The sequence below is a fragment of the Thalassophryne amazonica genome, chromosome 8, assembly GCF_902500255.1.
Source record: "Thalassophryne amazonica chromosome 8, fThaAma1.1, whole genome shotgun sequence".
Lineage (NCBI taxonomy): Eukaryota > Metazoa > Chordata > Actinopteri > Batrachoidiformes > Batrachoididae > Thalassophryne > Thalassophryne amazonica.
In genome coordinates this window covers 100,358,374-100,382,789 of record NC_047110.1, presented here as the reverse complement: position 1 = coordinate 100,382,789, position 24,416 = coordinate 100,358,374, and the positions used below count along the sequence as shown (strand labels likewise).

At 40.9% G+C, this 24,416-nt stretch overlaps 1 protein-coding gene across 1 annotated transcript in view; it reads left to right on the top strand.

The window, feature by feature from the left end:
* Nucleotides 1-24,416, top strand: part of mical3a (microtubule associated monooxygenase, calponin and LIM domain containing 3a) — a 188,851-nt gene that overhangs the window by 96,979 nt on the left and 67,456 nt on the right. Inside the window, 14 exon segments of the mRNA XM_034177077.1 lie at nt 1,329-1,484; nt 3,476-3,576; nt 9,305-9,562; nt 11,104-11,219; nt 11,614-11,740; nt 11,832-11,925; nt 12,047-12,076; nt 12,574-12,721; nt 15,378-15,574; nt 15,722-15,840; nt 15,972-15,996; nt 15,999-16,033; nt 16,143-16,322; nt 17,300-17,401. Coding sequence (XP_034032968.1) covers nt 1,329-1,484; nt 3,476-3,576; nt 9,305-9,562; nt 11,104-11,219; nt 11,614-11,740; nt 11,832-11,925; nt 12,047-12,076; nt 12,574-12,721; nt 15,378-15,574; nt 15,722-15,840; nt 15,972-15,996; nt 15,999-16,033; nt 16,143-16,322; nt 17,300-17,401 — 1,688 coding nt within the window.

Here is a 24,416-nt window from a genome sequence, read left to right as displayed (position 1 = left end):
ATGTATTAACACTTTTAGAGGCATGGCTGCAGAAATAGGCCACTTGTTATAGAAACAGTTATTTCACACCAAGGAATCAAAAATGTTTTTTTTGTAGCTGAACCCTACTTTAGGTTCTACTTCTTCATTTGCCTTCAGGGATGTAGAAAAAGCTCAGTGAATCTTGCAAAATGAAACATTCATAATTACATACACAAAACATCTTCAAGCCATAACATTTTTGTTGAGCTGTGCAGGTTTTGCAAAAAGCAATCTTTGGTATTCAGTTTTCCTTTTCTTACTCTTGGCTGGCTTCCTTGATGTTCCTGGTTTTGTCCTCTGAGATTTCTGTCTCTTATCCAACAACAGCATTTTAAAAATACTGCAAAGCGCAACAAAGAAAACATTCTTCTTGGTTGTATGAGTTAAAGGTCATACTGTACTGACTCGATTTATTTTCATATCTCTGTCACTGGATTGCTTGCACGCACACAGAGCGAGTCTGGGTCACCAGCAGAGTGGCTCCCTATGTGCCATGAAACTAAATGTCATTGAACTGTGGGAGGAAGGCATATGGAGCCCACACAAACACTGGGAGAACATGCAGAGTCCACACAAAAAAGTCCAAACCTCTTAGAGGCATGGCTGCAGAAATAGGCCACTTGTTATAGAAACAGTTATTTCACACCAAGGAATCAAACAATAGTTTTTGGGCAAGGAGGTCTTGTTTTTATGCTTCCACAATATTTATTTCATAGATAATCAAATAACAACAGGAAAGAGATCTAGCTCTTTAGCTATAGATAAGGTCATCATTCTAACACTTCTGCTTCACAGAGGGTCATGGGTTCAATTCTGACCATGCCAAATTCTTTTCCAATTAGTATGTTCATCCTGCATCTGTGCATGCCGGTTTCCTCCGACCACCAATAACATGCACTTTATGTTCACCATTCAGTCTCTGACTAAGGTAGTGCCTGGAGACCTGAAGTTGGTCCTCTGGAACTTATCAAACTAATTCGGATGGATCAATGCAGAGGCCAAATGTTGTATGTACTAACAATGAGAAATAAAGATTCTTCTTCTTCAAATTACTTTAACTATATTTCGCAAGCTAGAAAGTTGTTTGTCAGATTAGATCTGAGAATGTAAGCTTTGGTAGTGTTTGATATGTTGTGAAAGCTGGGTGTGAGTTAATCTCATGGTCAGTATTGGGTCAGTATTAGAAATCCATCTTTTACATTGGTTTGCTGTGTTTGACTTTAACTCTCATATGGTTTGTGTTAGGATCTATGCTCCCTGATTTCTGCCCTCTAGTTCATGTAGTATCTCCTTCCTTAACCTCCCAGGGTTTCGGCGGAAGGAGTTCCGAGGCAAGTTGGCCATCGCCATCACGGCTAACTTCATAAACCGCAATACCACAGCAGAGGCAAAGGTTGAGGAGATCAGTGGTGTGGCCTTCATCTTCAACCAGAAGTTCTTTCAAGACCTCAGAGAAGCAACAGGTCTGTTAGATGTCCACCTTTTTAAAGTTTTTAAATTCATGGGAGTTTCTGAAGATAGCTTCAGTCTGACAAGTTAGTATATAGCACCTCCACTTTAGTATATTACCTGGAATTGGACAGTTGATGATCTCTGGCTAGGCTGTTCTTGGGGAGCAGATGGTTAAAGTGCACACTTCCATTGATGTACGTGAATGTGAGTCATCATTGTAAAGTACTTTGAGCATTTGGTTCATGCATCCAGAAAGTATTGACAACACTTCACTTTTCCCACATTTTGTTATGTTACAGCCTTATTCCAAAATAGAGTAAGTTAATTTTTTTCCCTCATAAATCTACTCATAGGTGCACAGCCATTTTCAGATCTCTCCAAAGATGTTCAATTGGATTCAAGTCTGGGCTCTGGCTGGGCCACTCAAGGACATTCACAGCGTTGTCCTGAAGCCATTTCTTTGATATCTTGGCTGTGTGCTTAGGATCATTAACCTGCTGAAAGATGAACCATCACCCCAGTCTGAGGTCAAGAGTGCTCTGGAGCAGGTTTTCATCCAGGATGTCTCTGTACATTGCTGCATTCATCTTTCCCTCAATTCTGACTAGTCTCCCAGTTCAGTCTTTGTCTCATCAGACCAGAGAATTTTGTTTCTCACGGTCTGAGAGTCCTTCAGGTGCCTTTTGGCAAACTCCAGGCAGACTGTCATGTGCCTTATACTAAGGAGTGGATTCTTTCTGGCCACTCTACCATAAAGGCCTGATTGGTGGATTGCTGCAGAGATGGTTGTCCTTCTGGAAGGTTCTCCTCTCTCCACAGAGGAATGCTGGAGCTCTGACAGAATGACCATCGGGTTCTCGGACACCTCCCTGACTAAGGCTTTTCTCCATGTACCGCTCAGTTTAGACAGGCAGTCAGCTCTAGGAAGAGTCCTGGTGGAGCCAAACATGTACAAATGATGGAAACCACTGTGCTCACTGGGACCTTCAAAGCAACAGAAATGTTTCTGTACTCTTCCCCAGATTTGTGCCTCGAGACAATCCTGTCTTGGAGGTCTACAGACAATTCCTTTGACTTCATGCTTGGTTTGTGCTCTGACATGCACTGCCGACTGTGGGATCTTATATGTAGACAGGTATGTGCCTTTCCAAATCATGTTCAATCAGCTGAATTTACGCTGAAACAGGATGAACCTGAGCTCAATTTTGAGCTTCATTATAAAGGCTGTGAATACTTATGTACATGTGATACATGTCCAAACACAAACCTCTCTTCACATTGTCATTATGGGGTATTGTGTGTAGAATCTTGAGGGGAAAAAAAGAATTTCGTCAATTTTGGAATAAGGCTGTAACATAACAAAATGTAGAAAAAGTGAAGTGCTGTGAATATTTTCCGGATGCACTCTATGTAAAAGTGATATGGAAATTCAGTCCATTTACAACTTGTTTTTAGCCTCTCCATGTAGTGGAAAGAGGCTGTTGTAATGCCCATACAGGTCTGTTTGGTTATGTTGGCCACTTGAAAATGGAAAGAACAATTTCAGTCAAAATTGGTGGCTATTGTTTAAAATCCATTAATGAGCATATCTCACAAACTGAGATGTTGAAATGTAGTTTTCCGCAGAGTTCTGCTCTTCTAGAGTAAATGAATGTATTAGGCCTCTGATGTCAATGACATCAAGTGAAGTCAAAAAACTAGCTGGTGGCAAAAAGACACTGCAAATGCTGAGATGAGTTTTTTGGAGGGAGAGTGAGGTTCATGAAAATAAAAATCTGGCTTTTGATATTGTCCTGAAATTGTGTGGTTCTCCAATTAAAATGCTTCCCTTTGGATTCAGTGCCAGTCCTGTTGCTTTTTAGTGCTGACACAGCAAAGTCTCCAGGGCTTTGGTTATGTGCCGAGCTATTAAATTGTCATTGTTTTTGCAGCTACAGAAATAAAGAAAAGACTGTTTTCTGAGCTTGGATATAACTGTGCTTCTTTTTGTTGGTCATTTTAGGTATTGACCTGGAAAACATCGTCTATTACAAGGATGACACGCACTACTTTGTAATGACTGCCAAGAAACAGAGCCTACTGGAAAAAGGAGTCATTCTGCATGTGAGTGATCAAAACGTCCAGCTCAGTGTGGTGTCTGTTTGAAAGACAGTTGCTGAATCTGTTTCTGTGTCTCGTAGACATGCACAGTCTATCAAAACCACAAATCTGTTTGTTCCAGTTGTTTTTTTTTTTTCTTAACCTTTTGCTTTGTGCAGACCTAATGGTCTAACCAAGCCAACAGCGTCAAACAGTGTGCCAAAACCTGCACTGTGCATTAAACACACTTTGCTGTGTGTTTCTGTCATTACTGCACAAAGTTTTTTCCCCTCAACCTGCAACCTTCTGAAGGAAATCAGATATATGTTGTCCTGAAAGGCTATGAGCCGTCCCTGCAACAGATGTAAGGACAGTCTTGGAATCTTGTTATAAACTGAGCTGACTCATAAGGAATAAATGTAGGAAACAGGACAGTGACTCATGTACAACATGCATTGTTACTGTGCATCTAGAAAGGCTTTTGTACTAGATGTATTTGATCCTTCAGAATTAATCACAGTGACCATTTCTTCCATGAATGAGAAAACCACCTCATTCAAAGCTTGTTTTCTTAGTGCTTTCGTCCACTCCCCCCAAGCCTGGTGCTGCAATCTCAATCAGGTTGAAAAGGGAAGTTTGAAAGCTTGTGTTGATTTGATGCATCATGATAGAGAGATTTGTGAGTGGCCTCTCTGCATAACAGAGGAGTGTGAGGCAGCCAACATTAACTTTAAGGCAAACTTAGTTATTGCACATATTGAGATATTTTGTTGCTATTTATTTTTGTTTTTAAAACATCCTTTTTATTCATGCCACATGGATATTTGTGTCATACTTCCTTTTCCTTCTGTCAGCTGCTTCCGTTAGAGGTTTCCACAGCAGATCAAACTTTTCCATCTCACCCTGTCCTCTGCATCTTCCTCTGTCACACCAACCGCCTGCTTGTCCACTCTCACCACATCCATAAACTTCATCTGTGACCTCCCTCTTCTCGCTGTGCCTGGTGGCGCCATGCTTGGTGTCCTTCTCCATGTCTCCACATCTACTACTCAGGCCCTTCTCCCCCATTTGCACGGTTTAGACTTGTGGCCTGCTCTAGCAAGAGTCCTGGTGGATCCAGACTTCTTTCATTTACAGATGATTGGGTCCACTGTGCTCATTGGAATACTCAAAGCAGCAGAAATGTTTCTGTACCCTTCCCCAGATTTGTGCCTCATGACAATCCTGTCTCTGAGGTCTACAGACAATTCCTTTGACTTCATGCTTGGTTTGTGCTCTGACATACACTGTCAACTGTGGGACCTTATATGTAGACAGGTGTGTGTCTTTCTAAATCATGTCCAGTCAACTGAATTTACCCCAGGTGGACTCCAATTAAGCTGTAGAAATATCTCAAGGATGATCAGTAGAAACAGAATGCGCCTCAATTTTCAGCTTCATGTCAAAGGCTGTGAATACTTACGTACATGTGATTTCTTAGTTTTTTATTTTTAATAAATTAGCAAAAATCTCAAAAAGACTTTTTTCACATTGTCATTATGGGGTATTGTGTGTAGAATTTTGAGGAAAAAAAATTAATTTCATCCATTTTGGAATACTGTAACATAACAAAAAGTGAAGCACCGTGAATTAGGATGCACTATATAGTCTCCAGTTTGTTTCACCGTACAGTCTCGTTTCTTTTAATGTGCGTTTACACATAAGCAGGACGCGTTACGAATGTCATTTTTCTGTCATTCGTGACACATTCTTGACATTCTTAACGTGACTTAACGCATCTGAATAGGTTTCTTAATAGTGTGTGTTGGTGCGTGATATTCTTGATATTCGTGGAGCATGTTTTTGCCTGTCAAAAAATCTTCACGAATGTCGCACACCACCCTCATTTCGTCTCACGTCGTGGAGGTCGCAACTGAGTGTATTGATCCGTCTTGATGAGTATTGATCCTTAATAGAACGTGACAACGTTCATAGTGGTTCCTGTGATGGTTCTTGGAGCCCAAACTGTCACGCGTTATTACGAAGTGACACGGAAACTGTCAAGTTTGGATACGACTTGTAACGCGGCGTCACATTTCACAGCGCACCACAGCGAATCAATTTTCTGTCACGTGCCCACAATTAAACCCGGCTCCACAGCATTCAGTTTGATGCAGTATGCCGAAGAGGAACAGTGACGCAAAGTCAGCCAAATGTCGTTCCACAGTTCCTGCTGAAGCTCCTCAGGACGCTCCTGAAGGTGTTTCACCTGCTGTTGTAACCGATGAGCAGGAGAACAAGTCTGAGCCAGAGGAGCGAGAGGAGACTCACGTGCAGTCAGACATCTCTGCATCTCCTCCAGTCTGGCGGAGGAAGAAGAGCGCGCACAATTAAACCCTGCTGCACCGCATTCAGTTTGATTGCTGACACCACGTCGGCTAAAAGTCTCATTTCAGTGCTCTTCGGCCTTCAGGTGTTCCACCTGCTGCATGTGCCTGATGTTTGGGAAACGTGCGAGACGAGAGCCGCATGAAGCCACACATCTGGCTGTGTCCTCCTCCTCCTCTCTGCACCACTCCATGGCACAGAGCCCAACTACGCATGCTGTCACAAAGAAAGAAAAAAAAAAGAAAAAAGAAAGAAAAAAGAAAGACTGGAGCGATCTGAATTCGGTTGGATGAATATGGGTGTCTGTGTGGAGACAGTTCACCTTGTTCACAATGTGACAGAACTTAACGATGCGCTGTTACGCAACAACGCTGTTACGCAACTGCGCGGAACATTATTCTTGACCGTGCGTAATGGTTCCTGATAATTCTCCAGCAACACGTGCCATTAATCGTAACGTGTGGTAACAGGTTGCAGCATTTCCTGAGGACTCCTGACGCCTCTGCCCCGAATCATCACATTCGTGATCAGCGGCCAAGAATGTGGCATTCGTGACTTGTCGTCGTTAGGTTGCATCACCTACATAGGCTACAATCCACCTGTATGCAACTTCCTTCACTCCTTTACATCGCCATGTGCTGCTACTACTTCTTAAAATACATTTTCTCAGGAGCCATTCCATGTTTTTTTTTTGTTTTTTTTTTTGCAAAATCTATCACCATCTGCCCTTCCACATGCCTCTACTTGATGCCACATCTACCCATTACTTTATCATCACCTCCATTGCCTTCACGAACATGCCCATTGAAGTCCGGTGCAGTCATCACTCTTTCATGTTTGGCTACACTTTCTACCACCTCATCTAATTCACTACAGAAGTCTTCTTTCTATTACGTTTTGCAATGTACCTGCGGGGCATATGCACTGATGACATTCATCGTCAACACTTCTACTCCTCTTCCACTGTTAGTGGATATGTTCTCCCCTTCTTCTTTGCCCAACAATCGCCCAATTTCCACTGGCACCCTGTTGGAGAACAGCACTGGTGGCAGTCATTGTTAACTTGGGCCTCAATCGATTGGTATGGAAATTCGATTTGTGATCTGTAAGTTTGGTTTTTAAAAATTTACACCAGATGCCTTTCCTGACACAACTTTACTCATTTATCCAGGCTTAGGACTGGCACTCAAAATAAAGTGGCTTGTCATTCATTGGTGGCTGAGCTCTGACACAATTTACGACGTGTGTCCTTCCAGTTTCTATGTTCCTCACGTGGTTTTGGGACTGGCATTCAGAACCTGCTGATTGTACACCCCATGTGGCTGAGTTGTCATACCAGGTTTTCCATTACTTGTTTGTTGAGGTTTTGGTTGGTTTGGTTACTAGGGTACCACTCAAAAATAAAGTTTCTAATTTTTATTGTCCCACCCCCCAGATTTGTTCATGATGTGAAAAGAAAAAAGTTGACAAAATTTGGATGTATTGTAACAATATTTACAACAGCATCAAAGTTTTGTAATTTTTGGAAAAATTTGGATATGATTTGTTGTAACATAAACATAAGAATATTGTAGAAATACATAAAATGAAGACTAGCAGTTGATAGCAGTTACTTCAGAACTTAATAAGTGTTTTTGAACAAAAACAGATCAACACAAAAAAAATTACACATAATGTCACAATGCACTGTCCAGGGAATGACTTTACAGTAGCTTTAGCAATAGCTTCATTTGTCCTCTTGTAGCTGTCCAGCTCACGCAGTAACTGCAGATCATTTTGTGGAGCAGATGATGCACAGATGCATGTGAACCAAGCCTTGAGGTAAACCTTTATCACAGATGTGTTGAAATGGCCAAGAGACGAGAGTTCACGTACAGTCAGTCGGAACTGGGCACGAAACATGTATATCTTCATGCTGCATATAAGCTTTGCCATCGTCGAGCTGTATGGAATGCCCCAGGAGCCTGAATAGGTACATTACCATTGCAGTCACCTCCTAGAAACAGCACTGACAAGTGCAGGAGCTCACAGTAATCATCTCTGGGATGAAACTCTCTTAAATGTTGCAGAATGAAGCGAATGATATCATCCTTAACTGGATTGACAGCTGACGTTAACATCTTGTCCACTTTCATAGCCAGACTGGTCAGTCGAGCCCCAACTATATTATGTGATATAGAAAACACTTTAGTTCATTGAGCTACCAGTAAAAAAAAAAATAATAAAAAATAAATAAATAAAAAAATATGATATGAATGAAACTTGTAGCACTTAATATGCTTCATAAAAGGGAAAAAAAAATTAGGAGGTGGGACCTGGAAAAATTTTTTTTTTTTTTTTTTTTTTGGCCCATAATATTGAGTGGCATCCTATTTGGTACGCAGAATAACTGACATGGAATACATTCTCAGGTGAAGACTTTATGTCCATCACAACTACCGTTGTGTACATATTTTCTCATATACGAGTACTTGCGCTGAAGATAAAGAACTAAACATCTATCCATCCAGTGGTAGTTAGGTACTGAAACAACTCTCTTGCTGACAGAACATTTTTGCCCATTTTGTCTATGATCTCAGCCCATATGTATTTGACAAAGCAGAGCTGCATGAGGACACCATTTTTGGCAGACTCTCACAGTTTCTCATCAAAACTTTTGGCCATTTGTAGACTTGTTGCTCCACATTTTCTTTGTGTACTTTTTGTACTGGCCAAGTGGTTAGTCTGCTAACAAATGATGAGAAATGAGCTAATATGAATCCTAAATATTTTTTATAATGGTTGCCAACAAATTATTTCTGTTACAGCACCTTTCTCAAAGTGTATTAAATACCATTTATTTTCTAAACTGATAGCATGATTGCAAAAACAGTTAGTGCACTTCCCTACCAAACAGAAGGTCCCCTTTCAGGCCATCAGGGCCCCATTCTCTGGGTACAGTGTGGACCACAATACATTACTTCAGTAAGACACTAAACCCAAAATTGTAGAATTTGTTGAGGATATTGTGTTGGGTCTGATGGCATCAGTGTGTAAATGTAATATGCTTAAATATCCATGTTTTCTGTATTTATAAAATAATATGTCTGTACACTGGTCCAGCTTTTAGCTCATACATTAATCTTTTTACTTTAGCGCCCTACATTTTGTTAAAGTGTCTTTATCTATATTTTAGCTAAATATGAGTGTAGCATTTTAACAGGCTGAATGTGGTGATTGACAACCGGTGAGGCTGATCCCAGTAAAAATGTGACACAACACCAGGTTGTAACACAGTTATATTTATGTTTAATTTTAACCCTCTTGTGATGTCCGACCATGCAGGTTATTTCAGTTGTTTCTCAGCCTCTCCTCATTTCTAAATGAAATGTTGTTTCTGCTGCAGGACTACACGGACACAGAACTGTTGCTGTCTCGGGCAAATGTGGACCAGGCTGCTTTGCTTTCTTATGCCCGTGAGGCAGCAGATTTCTCCACCAACCACCAGCTGCCCACTCTGGACTTTGCCATCAACCACTATGGTCAGCCTGACGTAGCCATGTTTGACTTTACCTGCATGTACGCCTCAGAGAACGCTGCCATGGTGCGCCAACGCAATGGCCACAAGCTTCTGGTGGCACTTGTAGGAGACAGTCTTTTAGAGGTGAGAAAGACACCAAATTTCTCAGTCAAAATTAGTGTCAGGCTGCAGTTACATTAGTAATGGCTTAAGTGAATTTTATTTGCACAATCTGGCAGTGTGGGAGTGAGTGGGCACTTGGTGACTTTGTGCTTTCAGTATTTAACCAGCCATTGCACATTAATATGTAATAATTGCATGAACAGCTGCAACTGGGCTTGACTAACTGTCATTACTCTGAGAATTACTTGAAGATAATGTATTGGTAGCATGTGGTCTTTTCTTACAAATGACTGCAAAATATATTGATCTGTTGTTGGAACATCTTATATTCCAAGTGAGCAGAATTCTGTTATACTGAATTATGTGGCATGGCCTGCTAATATGATGTCAGCTACATTTTGAACACTATTTAAGTTTGTTGTCTTCAGTGCCAGCACCTTCATGTCAACCTTTGGTAGGGTTTCTGAACAAAATTGGAAGTGAAAGTTTATCCAACTTGATGTGCATTTATCCACATAGTTAATGGCTTAAGTTAATGTTTTGCATCTTTAAGCAGTTACACTGATGATGGTAAATGGCATTATCAACCTGTTCATGGTGTCTAATGATCCTATATAGTCCAAAGTAAGTCCTATATAAGCCCAGGCCCCCTGGTGCCAGGGCTGATCCCCAGATTCTATAGTGTGATGTGAAGGAAAGTCTACACCTCCCCTGGACGGGATGCCAGGCCATTAAATCAATTCAATTTTAAATCAATTTTATTTATATAGCGCCAAATCACAACAAACAGTTGCCCCAAGGTGCCTTATATTGTAAGGCAAGGCCATATAATAATTACGGAAAAACCCCAACGGTCAAAACGACCCCCTGTGAGCAAGCACTTGGCAACAGTGGGAAGGAAAAACTCCCTTTTAACAGGCAGAAACCTCCAGCAGAACCAGGCTCAGGGAGGGGCAGTCTTCTGCTGGGACTGGTTGGGGCTGAGGGAGAGAACCAGGAAAAAGACATGCTGTGGAGGGGAGCAGAGATCAATCACTAATGATTAAATGCAGAGTGGTGCATACAGAGCAAAAAGAGAAAGAAACACTCAGTGCATCATGGGAACCCCCCAGCAGTCTAAGTCTATAGCAGCATAACTAAGGGATGGTTCAGGGTCACCTGATCCAGCCCTAACTATAAGCTTTAGCAAAAAGGAAAGTTTTAAGCCTAATCTTAAAAGTAGAGAGGGTGTGTCATTACAGGTTACCCAGTCCACCCAGTTACAGTTGGGTGACTGACAGAACAGTATCGCAGATGTGTAGATTGTAGACCCGATGGTAGACTCGACCCCAGGCTCTCATATTGATAGCCCAATTCCTTATCCTACTGAGCTACCTAGTCTGCTGGCATTAAAAATGTAAATTGATCTATTGTTTCTTTTATTATAAAAGCTAAATTGTAAAACACTTTTATCAGTTCAAGTTGTTCTTCAAATCTTCCATCACAGTTCTGATACCTTTTTAGTTTCATGATGTTGATTCCTCTGTTGGCATATCTGGTTGACTGTTTGTTGTCATCTCCAGCCCTTCTGGCCCATGGGCACTGGCATTGCCCGTGGTTTCCTGGCAGCTTTGGACTCAGGTTGGATGGTGAAGAGCTGGGCTCAGGGAAAAAACCCTCTTGAGGTGCTGGCAGAGAGGTGAGGTGATGGAAAGACTGATGCATGCACAGTGAGACTAGTCGTAGCCCTTTTTTTGTACTTCCAGTCAAACAAACATGCCACACATACACGCGTTCCCTCACATCAAAAACACCCTTTTATCTCTGAGTGCTTTACTAGGAAATATGCTTGTCTGTGAACTTGGGCAGCAATCCTACTTGCGTTTGTGCTAATGGGGTAGGATGCACTCAGGAGAACTGAATGGAATGTGACTACTGTTTTTTGCAGTCACTCTCTGTGCCCTTTGATAACAAAGCTAACATGTTTTTTTTTGTTTCTCTCTTGCTGTATTTTCATCCCACTAATCAGAACTGGACTCTGCCCGTGCAACGTAGGAGCACGAGTATGTAACATTTATTCCTCTTTGCTTCAGGGAGAGTATATATCGTCTACTTCCTCAAACCACACCAGAAAACGTCAGTAAGAACTTCAGTCATTACAGTGTGGATCCGACCACACGTTACCCCAACATTAGCCTCAACTTCCTCAAGCCAAGTCAAGTGAGTATGAGAACTGACCACTCACGTTTGTACAATTCATGGTGCTATAAAACATAGCAGTACAACGTAAGTAATAATGTTGATGTTGCAGGTGCGTCACCTCTTTGACACGGGAGAATCAAGGGTAAAGTGCATTGAAATTGAGAATGTGATCAACTCATCAACACCCAAGTTGGCCCGGAACGGTTCGTTAATTACATGTTTTAGTCATACCAAAGTACGATGCTGAACACGCTGGTTGTCCAGTGCAGGATGTTGTTGCGGTTAGTGTTGCTGAAATGTAATAATGAACTATTTTCACTCTAGACAATTGCCTGCTTGACAAGCAATTGCAAGGTAACACAAAGTCCAAATGCATGGTGTTACTTTTCAGCTTTAAAAAGTATTTGCCGTGTACTTATAAATTGACCATTTGATATGAATAATGGAATGTTGTGGATGATTTGACAGTGGCCTGAAAGTTTGCTTTAATGGGTACTAACTTGGTCATTGGTAATCACACCATAGTTTTAGTGTAAAAGTCATTTAATGCATTTTTTGGAAGGTTTCTTGCACATTCAACATCTTATCTAACATTTCATCTGCACCCTGTTCTTTTTATAATTCAGCAAAAAGTTTGCATTTCAAATTCATATTTTCCTCATATTGACTATTTGGATTTGGTACTAACCTGGATAACAAGGCTGTTTCAGTTGATTATTATTATTGACAAGGAAAGGGGTATTAAAGGCATCCTGCTTTTCAGAAACAGAAATCTCTATTTTTAATCCAGGTTATGGTGAAACTGCCGATACATTACCAATTTGTAGTTTTTTGTCTCTTTTCCTCTGTAGAATCAGTAGCTCGGTCCAGTAAACTGCTGAACTGGTGCCAGAGACAAACTGAAGGGTATAGGAATGTTAATGTGACAGACCTCACCATGTCCTGGAAGAGTGGCCTGGCCCTGTGCGCCCTCATACACCGTTACAGGCCAGATCTCATGTGAGTATCTGGGGGGGACAGCAAAAAGATTTAAGGCATTAAGTTGGATTTGTTTTGTAATCTGCGTAACTGTGTTAAAAGTCTAAAGTGAAAGGTTTAAAACAGCAACAGTCCATGGAATGAGTGGCTTGCTGTGTTTATGCGTTTCCTGGTTGCAAATGATGTTTGCTAGGATTCAGCCTTTGTTTATGCTTGTAAATGAGGTGACAGCTACCAGTCGTAATGAACTCTGGGGTTCCTCAGGGGATATTTTCTCATGTACCCCTCTCCTCCCACACACACACTATAAACATCAACGGTCTCCATCCTTGCCTAATGGAGTTTGTTCCGCTCTGGAACCAACATAGCAGTTAACATTATGAGCCATTAGTGTCCATGTTCATCCTGACATTTACCAAGTGGTGCAGCAGTGGTGCTCTGTTGCCTTTGATGGACCAGATGATAGGAAGAGAGGAAGGAACTGAAGAGTACAGATATCCTGAGACTGTGTGCATGCGTGCACATGTACACATGTTACAAGACAGATGGACTGAGTGAAGGGTCCACTAATGATGTTGTTAAAGCTTTTAAAGGGGCTGTACACAGTGAGTTATATTGATGAACGACGCTAATGGAATTTTCAGCTCTAATGACATTTACAGGAATACTCCCCACAGCATGTGTTATGGTCTGTTGTACAAAAATGCTTTAGTCATTGTTTTGCCTGTTGGTGCTCATCACTTGATTCTGTAGTCTTAAGCAGATGAGTCTACAACTCACCCAGGATGAGACAGTAGTCCAATGCAGGTTACTTCCCCAGTCAAGACAGGTACCCATTTATAGCTGGGTGGACCATGACTAGGGGTGGATATTGATAATATTTTATCGATATCATTTCCACTTATTGTTGCAGTTCTTTATCTATTCCCTTATCGATACCTCCTGTGAATTTTCCGTGTACTAAAAATGGGCTTTACAGGTTTTATGTGTCAACAACATTTTACCGAGTCTTAAAGTAAATAAATATGAAATTGGTCACTGGATCCTTGATCTCTGGACATAAATAGAAATAAGCAAAATCTGTAGTTTTTGTCAAAAGTATTTCCTTTCATGTATAAGTGAGACAAATTTAACTCCATAGACTCTGAACTGAGCTCTTGCAGCCGGCTGCGCTGCACATCAGGATGTAATTCATAAAGAACTAGGGACGTCTCATTTGGGGGAAAAAAACAGTTTTGGTCAGATGTAGTTTGTTGTCTATATTACCATGTTTGGAAAGAGGTGTCATTTGATTTTAAAATGGCGATTCGCTTTGAAGTTATTAATTCTGACCAAAATCTCTCTTTCCAGCTTTACTCAGCAGAGAGCCGTGCAGCGTTTGGAGCTGTGCAGTTAGTCCCACAAAACAGAGCCTATTATTATTATTTCCTTTACCTAAGCTTCAGTTTACGAACCAGCAAAGTGGGTCCAGCTCGCGCCAAAGAACCATCAAACGTGTGGAATGGAGGACGATTCTGTTTTCTTGCTCGCAACAAGACAAGAGTCCCAGTTAGTGACTTTAATCAGTTCAAAAAAGGTGATTCACCATTAACATCTTTAAATGGCTTTGAGGTTAATGAAGAAATTGCAAACCCGCTGCTTGCGCTTTGCAGCTTCTCAGAAACAGCGAGCCCACAATCAGCATAGAGAAATGATCATTTTCCCGATACACACCTTAAAAAAAACAGCTGCTCCAGCGTAATGTGAACTTAAGAATTTTTCAGTTTGTTTTTCAGTTTCAATTTATTTTCATTTATATAGCGCCAAATCACAACAGAGTTGCCTCCAGGTGCTTCACACAAGTAAGGTCTAACCTTACTAAACCCCCACTAAGAACCGACAAGGGAACCGTTAAGCAAAAAGGCCATTGATGTCAGTGGTTTGAATAATTTCTTATTGTTTCTTAACAGGAACCGATTTTCAATACCCTTCTCTAACCATGACATTGTAGATAAAGTGTCTTGTCCAAGGACACACACAAGTAGCGTGAGCAAAATTCAAACCATAGGTCCACATATTGGTAGGCCAGCTCCTGATCCACTGAGCTACCTGCTATACTTTATCATGTTTATCATCTCTTTAATTTCAGAATGCAAACTAATCTGTAAATAAGAGTATAAAACATAAAATAATGGATGGAAAAGTACTTTTGAACCTAACAAAACAAGAATGTTTGAGCATCCCTTTGACTTTAGTTGAATCAATAATTAAGAAATTGAAAGCACATGGAAGTTTGGGGAGAGGAGGCTGTCTTCACACACTGATGATACATGAACATGACTAGCGAGGCAAAGCCACTAAGACACAACAACTCTGAAGGAGGTACATGTTGCTCATGCCTGATTTTTGGGTGGCATGCCTGTCCATCACCCACCAAGGCTGGTATCCATTTACAGATGGGTGGACTGAAATAATGCAGATGAAGTGCCTTGCACAAGGACACAGATAGCGTGACCAGGAATCAAACGCATGCCTACATACCTGTGGCCCAACTCCTTCTCCCACTGCACTACCTGCTCTCCACTGTTTTGAAATGTGTTGCAAAAGCTCTGAACTATTTCAGAAATGTATGTCATGCCAGAAGTGAAACATGGTTCTGATTCTCAGTTTCTCTCTGTCTGTTCTTTGTTATCTTCAGTGACTTTGATTCTCTGGATGAGAGAGACCAGGAGAACAACAACCAGTTGGGATTTGATGTGGCTGAGAGGGAGTTTGGGATCTCACCCTGTATGACTGGCAAAGAAATGTCTTCTGTGGTAGAACCAGACAAATTGTCCATGGTCATGTACCTCAGTCAGTTCTATGAGATGTTCAAGGACACAGTGCCCCATGGAGGTGAGAGTGGGTGATGCAGAAGGACAGCTTGTACCCTAATCTATTTGAAGTTGTGACATTGTTATGTGATGATGCAAGAATTCCTCAATCTTGAGAAAGGCAAGTGCTCTTTTCTGGTTGGAATGAAAACATTTCTGTTCTTTACAGATAACCACAACTTGAGTCCAGAAGAGAGGGCAGCCCTGATGGCCAGCACCAAGTCTCCCATCTCCTTCCTCAGCAAACTTGGCCAGAGCATAGCCATCTCAAGAAAGCGTAACCCCAAGGTCAGGGTCTGAGGAATGCGTAGTTGACCCCCCACAGTTCCTCCTTGCATATCATATGCTGTAATGTTTGTTGCTGTTACTGTAGGAGTTGATCTTTGTTCTTAAAGTAAATCCTGACCTGTCTTTAACAGGACAAGAAAGAGAAGGATGTAGATGGTTTGGGAAGAGAAGGAAAACCAGCCAGTCTGAGGATGTGAGTAGTTACAGCAGCCATCTTTGACATGTCCCAGCAAACCAGAACTGATGAAGCTCAAAGCAGATTAACCGCAACAAGTTGAAACCCCTTTCTCACCTTGTCTCAGGAGGACGTATTGAGGACAGGCTGTGAAGACAAGACGCCTGTGTCTGCTATTCTGACTGAGAGGAAGATGGACTCTCCTGCTGTGTGTAACAATAACAACAAAGTCAAGGTCATGGCCACCCAGCTGCTTGCCAAGTTTGAGGAGAACGCTCCAGCCCAGAACTCAGGCCTCAAAAGACAGGTATGGAGAAAGTTCCACAGTGAGGAATTATTGCCAGGTCGCTGCAAGATGAGGCGACAGTGGTGACTTACCAAACACACACAATTGATGGTCTACAAGCGGCTCTCCGGTCTCACAGTGGATGTAGCTTCAGTCACTGTATTCACGAACTGAGGTCCAGAATGCTAATATTGGTGAGGGTGCCCTGGTTGAGCATTGTTTTTGTGTAATGTAGGCGGTGCCACAGTACTGACTGGGCTCAGAAGGATGAATTGGTTGACAGAGCTTTGGGGGTTGATAGCTAGTGAGGGTCATCAGAATGTAGGCGGTGGGAGGGTGGAGTGGGTGACGGGAACACTGGACATTATTGTTGACACAAAGAAAGACACGTCTCAGCTGTTGCAGTTTCGGAGTGCCTCTGATGTAATACTCCACAAGCTTCTGTTTGACCATGCAGCTCGATACATGAAGGATTATGCTCACATGCAGGGCTGAAAGGTGAGTAATTCCACACTTTGCTGTGAAGGTTTGGAGGCTGTAAAAAGGCTATTCTGCATTAGAATATGAGCCTTCATCCACATAACTTTAAGTAATTTATTAACCGTCAATTATTTTAATTTTAGTCATAATAATTTTTAATCTTGCTGTTCTTATAGAGTTTTTTTTTTTTTTTTTTTTGCTTGTCTGGTCTGTGCCTCGACACGTAACAGTGGATGTTGTGCAGTTGTGGACAAGATAAAGCTGCACATGAATTGCCCTATTTAGGATCAGTAAAGCTGACTAAATCTGATGAAGAACAGCCATCCAATTGCAGGAGATGTTGAAATCATTTGAACTCACCCACACACCCACAGTTCACGTCTGTCTTTATGTTTCTCTCTCTTTCTCCCTCTCTTTCTGTTCAACTCCCATCATGGTTCATTTCATGGTGCCTTGCATGGTTTTTTGGCTTCCTACTGGCCACACTTGCTGTCACTCATCATTATCTCACCACAAAGGGGGAGTCTCTGCCCAATCTGGACCGTCTTTTGCTCCCTACCCTGCCCCAAGCCCCTGTGAATGAGCCAGTCCGCCTGGCACCCATCCCAGCTTGGAGAAAGGTAAAATGTGGAACCGGCTCTCCCATCCCGGTAGAGACTCTGTTACTACTAACCCCTACACTCGTCGTTTAACCACCTGTAGCTCCAGTGTTCCATACAGTGGAGGTGTTGCGTGACTAAATGCACATTGTGAGTGTGTTAACTTTTGAATGTGATAGTTTTAGAGTGTGTGCAGCACTGCCACGGTCTCTTGCTTCTCCTGTTCTGGTTCAGAGACGCACACAGCAGCAGGAGCAGCTCAGCTTTCGCTACAAAGAAATGGTCAAGTGTCAGACACTGCACAACAGAGGAGAGCAGGTACAGTTAGCCACACAGGCCTTGTTGTCCTCCACCCCACTGGCTATTCCACATCCCCAGTAAGGCGAAGTTCTCCTACCTATAGCTGTAAATAGATTAGCTTTCCCATCCAGAATGTTGTCACCTAACCAGCTATTTTCTGAGCTACTTCAGGAGTTCCAGTAGCTACCGCCGGCCATCGCAATTTTAAGGCTACTTTACAAAATGTGACGGTAACTTTTAGTGTTGTCATGCATCGTAGTTGATCCGTGCAGACCACCCCACAGATTACACTACACAGACAAACCGTGGATTAATTGCAAAGGTTACATAAAAGTATAAAATGTAGATTTACTGTAATGCTGATTTGTTTTTAAAGTAACTACTGCAGTGCCTGTAGGAAGTACGTATTCCTGAAAAGTGGGAGCTTTGTTGACCGTCTTTGTCGAAGCTGGTGCGTGAGAACTTTTCACCTTGTGATAATAAAGAAAGAAGCATCTGTTTGTCTGTCTGTGGCTTGCATATCTCTTGAGTATTTGTGTATTATTTCTTTCTTTAATTTATTTCTTCCGTCTCTCCCCTGTGAATGTGTTAGAGATAGGCACCTGTTTAAGGCAGAGATTGCCTCATCGAAGCTGGCAAGTGAGAGCGTTTTCAAAATGAAGGTTTTGAAAATTAATGCCCAAAAATTTCATAATAAAGGATGCACATCATCGTGCCATGCACAAGCCATGGATGCTTATTCGTCGTCTTTGGACGGATTTCCATCTTTTTGCAAAATCTCGCCGTCTAAAAGAACTAGCAAAACATTAATTTTTATTTCCTCAAATCTATACATGTCAACCTATACGGATTGTCCGTAAATTATACAGATTTTTCAGAGTTTCAGAGTCATACGGACATACGAATAAAGTCTACGGATATTCAGGGTTTGGTCTGCAGCGGGTCTGTAATCAACCGTTTCTGCAGCGCGGCTCCACTTTGATGCGTGAGCCATTGAAACAATGCTTCGAACCACTGGCTCGTTGTTCTTTGATTCGCTGCTTTTCAGAAGTGGTTAGTCCGCTTCTTAACTCCTCTTAAAGCCATTAAAATATTGTGAGTCACTTTTGTGTGGATTAAAGTTACTAACTGGGACTCTTGTCATGTTGTAGTCAAGAAACGAGAATTGTCCTCCATTCTGTTGACACAAAATTGCCGCTTTAAATAAAATTACACCTCTTTCCAAATGCTGTAATACAGAAAATAAACTACAATCGACTAAAACGTTTTTTTTTTTCCTCCCAAAATGAGACGTCCTGTGTTCTTTATGAATTAAACTGATGCTGACATACAGCACAGCCAGCTGTAAGAGCTCAGCTCAGATATATGGAAAGACATTCATGCCAAAATGTCTGAAAGGAAATGCTTTTGACAAAAACTACAGATTTTATTTATTTCTATTTATGTTCAGAGATCAAGGATCCACCATGTAGAGTTTATTATGTCCAAAGTTTAAGGATCCAGTGACAAATTTCATATTTATTTACTTTAAGACTCAGTAAAATGTTGTTCAATTCAATTTCAATTTAATTGGCTTATAAAGCACCAAATCACAACAAAAGCCATCTCAAGGCACCTCACATAGAACAGTTCAACATAAATTAGAATTAAAAAAATTCAAATACATAATTAAAAACAGAAGTAAAATAATAAAACAAATAAAAAATAAAAACTATTTATAAGAAAGAGAATAAAAATAGGCTTTAAGGCTTGACTTAAAGTATAGTAGATATTTTAGATTGATATTCATGTTTTGTACATCCATATTAATTTAGTCAGTGTGATATTCAAATATAATTTTACACAGGAGAAAAACCAGGATGTGGAACATTGGTTGATGTGTTTATACTGTGTTTATGTACACTCAACAAAAATATAAACGCAACACTTTTGGTTTTGCTCCCATTTTGTATGAGATGAACTCAAAGATCTAAAACTTTTTCCACATACACAATATCACCATTTCCCTCAAATATTGTTCACAAACCAGTCTAAATCTGTGATAGTGAGCACTTCTCCTTTGCTGAGATAATCCATCCCACCTCACAGGTGTGCCATATCAAGATGCTGATTAGACACCATGATTAGTGCACAGGTGTGCCTTAGACTGCCCACAATAAAAGGCCACTCTGAAAGGTGCAGTTTTATCACACAGCACAATGCCACAGATGTCGCAAGATTTGAGGGAGCGTGCAGTTGGCATGCTGACAGCAGGAATGTCAACCAGAGCTGTTGCTCGTGTATTGAATGTTCATTTCTCTACCATAAGCTGTCTCCAAAGGTGTTTCAGAGAATTTGGCAGTACATCCAACCAGCCTCATAACCGCAGACCACGTGTAACCACACCAGCCCAGGACCTCCACATCCAGCATGTTCACCTCCAGGATCGTCTGAGACCAGCCACTCGGACAGCTGCTGAAACAATCGGTTTGCATAACCAAAGAATTTCTGCACAAACTGTCAGAAACCGTCTCAGGGAAGCTCATCTGCATGCTCGTCATCCTCATCGGGGTCTCGACCTGACTCCAGTTCGTCGTCGTAGCCGACTTGAGTGGGCAAATGCTCACATTCGCTGGTGTTTGGCACATTGGAGAGGTGTTCTCTTCACGGATGAATCCCGGTTCACACTGTCCAGGGCAGATGGCAGACAGCATGTTTGGTGTCGTGTGGGTGAGGGTTTTCTGATGTCAATGTTGTGGATCCAGTGGCCCATGGTGGCGGTGGGGTTATGGTATGGGCAGGCACGGCCCCATGTTGCAAGGATCTGTACACAATTCTTGGAAGCTGAAAATGTCCCAGTTCTTGCATGACCGGCATACTCACCGGACATGTCACCCATTGAGCATTCTTGGGATGCTCTGGACCGGCGTATACGACAGCGTGTACCATTTCCTGCCAATATCCAGCAACTTCGCACAGCCATTGAAGAGGAGTGGACCAACATTCCACAGGCCACAATTGACAACCTGATCAACTCTATGCGAAGGAGATGTGTTGCACTGCATGAGGCAAATGGTGGTCACACCAGATACTGACTGGTATCCCCCCCCCCCCCCCCAATAAAACAAAACTGCACCTTTCAGAGTGGCCTTTTATTGTGGGCAGTCTAAGGCACACCTGTGCACTAATGGTGTCTAATCAGCACCTTGGTATGGCACACCTGTGAGGTGGGATGGATTATCTCAGCAAAGGAGAAGTGCTCACTATCACAGATTTAGACTGGTTTGTGAACAATATTTGAGGGAAATGGTGATATTGTGTATGTGGAAAAAGTTTTAGATCTTTGAGTTCATCTCATACAAAATGAGAGCAAAACCAAAAGTGTTGCGTTTATATTTTTGTTGAGTGTAGTTCTGTAAGAAGAAAATGTGCCACTCTAGGTATAGAATGACTGATTAGATGCCATGTCAGTGTTCAGAGCAGACAAATAGGCTGACTGTATATGTATTTACGTATTTATGTAATAGTATGTATACATGGTAATGTCATCTGTGATGGCATACAAAAGTGAATTGATCCTAAGCAGAATCTCATTAGTATTATGTTGTTATGTATCTTTATCTAGTCTGAAAGCAATTATCTAGTCTCTAGTCTGAAAACATTATGAAGTTTACTAGTTCTTTGATCGTTCAGATTTTAATTGCCTAGTCTTTGAGCCCAATCAAAAACAAACTAAATCAAAGTTTTTTGCATGAGTTAGCTATATTTATAAACTGTTGTGTTGTTATATTCTGTATATACTCCTACAGGATGGTACAACATGCCATACTGCATGAGATCGCAAGAGAAATTTAACAGCTGTTTCAAGTCCATATTTAATCCAAATAATGCACCAAAAAGCACCACAGGGCACTTAAATTCTTAAAATTTCATGGGGGGGGGGCAACCCCCCAGGCCCACCTCCCCTTTTCCAACCGCCTTTTTTTTTTCATCCTAAGCATCCATGCATATCCGAAAGCTGAGGCCGATCTGACAGTCAGAGAGATATGTGTGAGCCACAGACACACACACAGAAGCATCTTGCTTTATAGATAGATAACTGTAAATCTCGATTCAGAGTTACGGTGAAATTAAAGCAGCTGTGAGCAGAAAAAAAGCAGCAAAGCTTTGTGAACTCTTTAGAAGAATATAATGTTAGGATCCGTTTGTAAGGAGAAAACCAGAGAATGTAAACCAGCTTTAGAAGGAAGAAAAAGGTTTTATTCAGTTCATGTTAGTCGGTCTTACCCTTCTTTCTTGACCTGACAGCCTCTTTTTAAGACTCCTTGGTTTGTGTCTTCTCTGTGTAAAAATATACCCACTAAACTGGTTTGTTTACAGCCAGCTTGTGTCGCTCAGAGATTAAAGCTCCTCTTCTAAACGTTCCTGTCTTAGTAGAACGTTGAGCAGAGCCAGTAGCGTGCCTGGTTGTCACCCTGTTTCTTTTGTGGAATCTAAACTTTACACTGTTTGTGCTTAGGTGGTCTTTTTTTTTTTTTCATTAGGTGAAACTTGACATTTTGAGTTTCTCTACTGAAGAGAATTAATTCAGAGCTTCTGAAATATTGTCGGACTGCCCGATCTTGTCTGATGATAAATTCGAGAGGTGGATCTGAAGAATGGAAATAATTTGTTCAAATACTTCTCTTTCTCAAAGTGGTTTTCAGAACTTTTTAGATAATTGGGTAATTATTGGTTGTTCTCATATATAGAGCCTAATTTCTAAGTGTTTGTTTTGGTTCTTTTTTAATGATGAAGTTGCAATGCCCCAAGTGTATACAGTTGAGTTAAAAAATATTTGGAGATCCACAAACATTTTGTTATCTTACTTATCACAGCAGATTAGAGTTGAAAGCAACTAAGGGGAATGCCGTAGTACAGATTGTCATCTTTAATTTGAGGTAAGGGGAATGACTAGTACAGATTGTCATCTTTAAGTTGAGGTAAGGGGAATGACATTGTAGTACAGATTGTCATCTTTAATTTGAGGTAAATTACACTCAAAGTTTTGTAGTTTTGTTGACTTACATTCTTTCATTGGTTGTGCACTCGCCTATCTTACACAATATTTTGAGCCTTATGTACCTTCTGATTCCCTGTGGTCTCAGGATGCAGGTGTCCTTTGTGTCCCGAGGCTTACGAAGCACTCAGTGTGTTTTAAAGAGATTTCTTGTTGTGCTTTGACTTTGTGGGACGGTTTACCAGTTGAAATTAGAAAGTCTGGTTCTGTTGAATCTTCCGGCTAAGCTTAAAACTTCTTTTGCCTAGAATTAGCGTATAGTTTTAACTCACTTTATCTAACTTTGTTGGTATGCATGATGTGTCTGTATTTGATATTTAATTAATCTTTTTTCTTCTTCTTTTTGTGACTATGTTTGGACTGCGTTTATTTACATAGCGCTTTTCCACCTGCATCAGATGCAGTTTTTGATGTGTTAATTTTGAAACTTCGTGAAGGAAAGTTCAATGTTAACTTTTTTTTAGTTATTATTAATTAGGTAACTGTGTATTACTTTTTGTGTTTGGTCCCTAATTTCCAAGGATTCTAAAGTAATTAGCTGTTGAATAGTTTCATGGCTGGATCGGTTGTCATTTATTTACTGACAAGTCAATCAATAGATCCAAGGTCCAGACTGACTTTCACATGTTACATACCCTGATCTGGTAATCACTTAGAAATAGAAAAAGTGCAACATGATAAATGTGTCTTGGGCAGGCCATGTGAGCGAAGGAAACCACTAAGATGCCCACAATAACTCTGAAGGACTTAAAAGCTTCAGCAGCTGTGATTGGAATGACCGTGTATAGAGCAACTTTTACACTTTGCTTTACTAGTCTCGCCTTTTTGACACTCACATTGATAAAATAGAAACTCCATCTTCAATTTTATGCATTTTGTGCTTTATATCTTATGATGAGCTTAATCCCACCTTTAGTGGATTGTTTCATGCTTTTGAAAATGTCCTGCCTGCAAATGGTTAATGTCCAGAGAGGGTTTGTCTGGAAGAAAACCGCGTGTGCATGAGTTGCAATATATAGAGCTGTGACATGAGCAGGAAAATTTATTTCTAGAGGAACTGAGCCGCACCATTTTTTTTTTTTTTATCATGAGAGTGGGTAATAACACTGGGTGCTACACTGCAGTCAAATTCAATTTTGGTGTTAAAAGAAAAACTTTATTTCAGATGATGCCTGTGATTAAGGGTAATGGGGCTTTTTTCCCTAAGTGTATTAAAATTCTATTTGTTTTGTAAAGAAATCTCCAAATTCAGTAACTGAAAACAATGTTTTTTTTTTTTGTTTTTTTGCTTGTTTTTGTTTCCATAAGTCACAAATACTGCAGTGTAACACTGAAATTAGGGCAAATGTCACGGTTAGTGTCACACGTTATCAGTTCAATTTGTTATTAATAGAACAAATCTAAATTCCCTCTTTAAAATGGGCCAGTCAAATATAAGAATAATAAAAATGTCCAAAAAAAAAAAAAAATCTGCCTCACTGGAGTGTAAGTACAACCCCTGGCAAAAATTATGGAATCACCGGCCTCGGAGGATATTCATTCAGTTGTTTAAAGTCTAAAGTCATTTCAAATGGCAACTTTCTAGCTTTAAGAAACACTATAAGAAATCAGGAAAAAAAATTGTGGCAGTCAGTAACGGTTACTGTTTTAGACCAAGCAGAGGGGAAAAAATATGGAATCACTCAATTCTGAGGAATA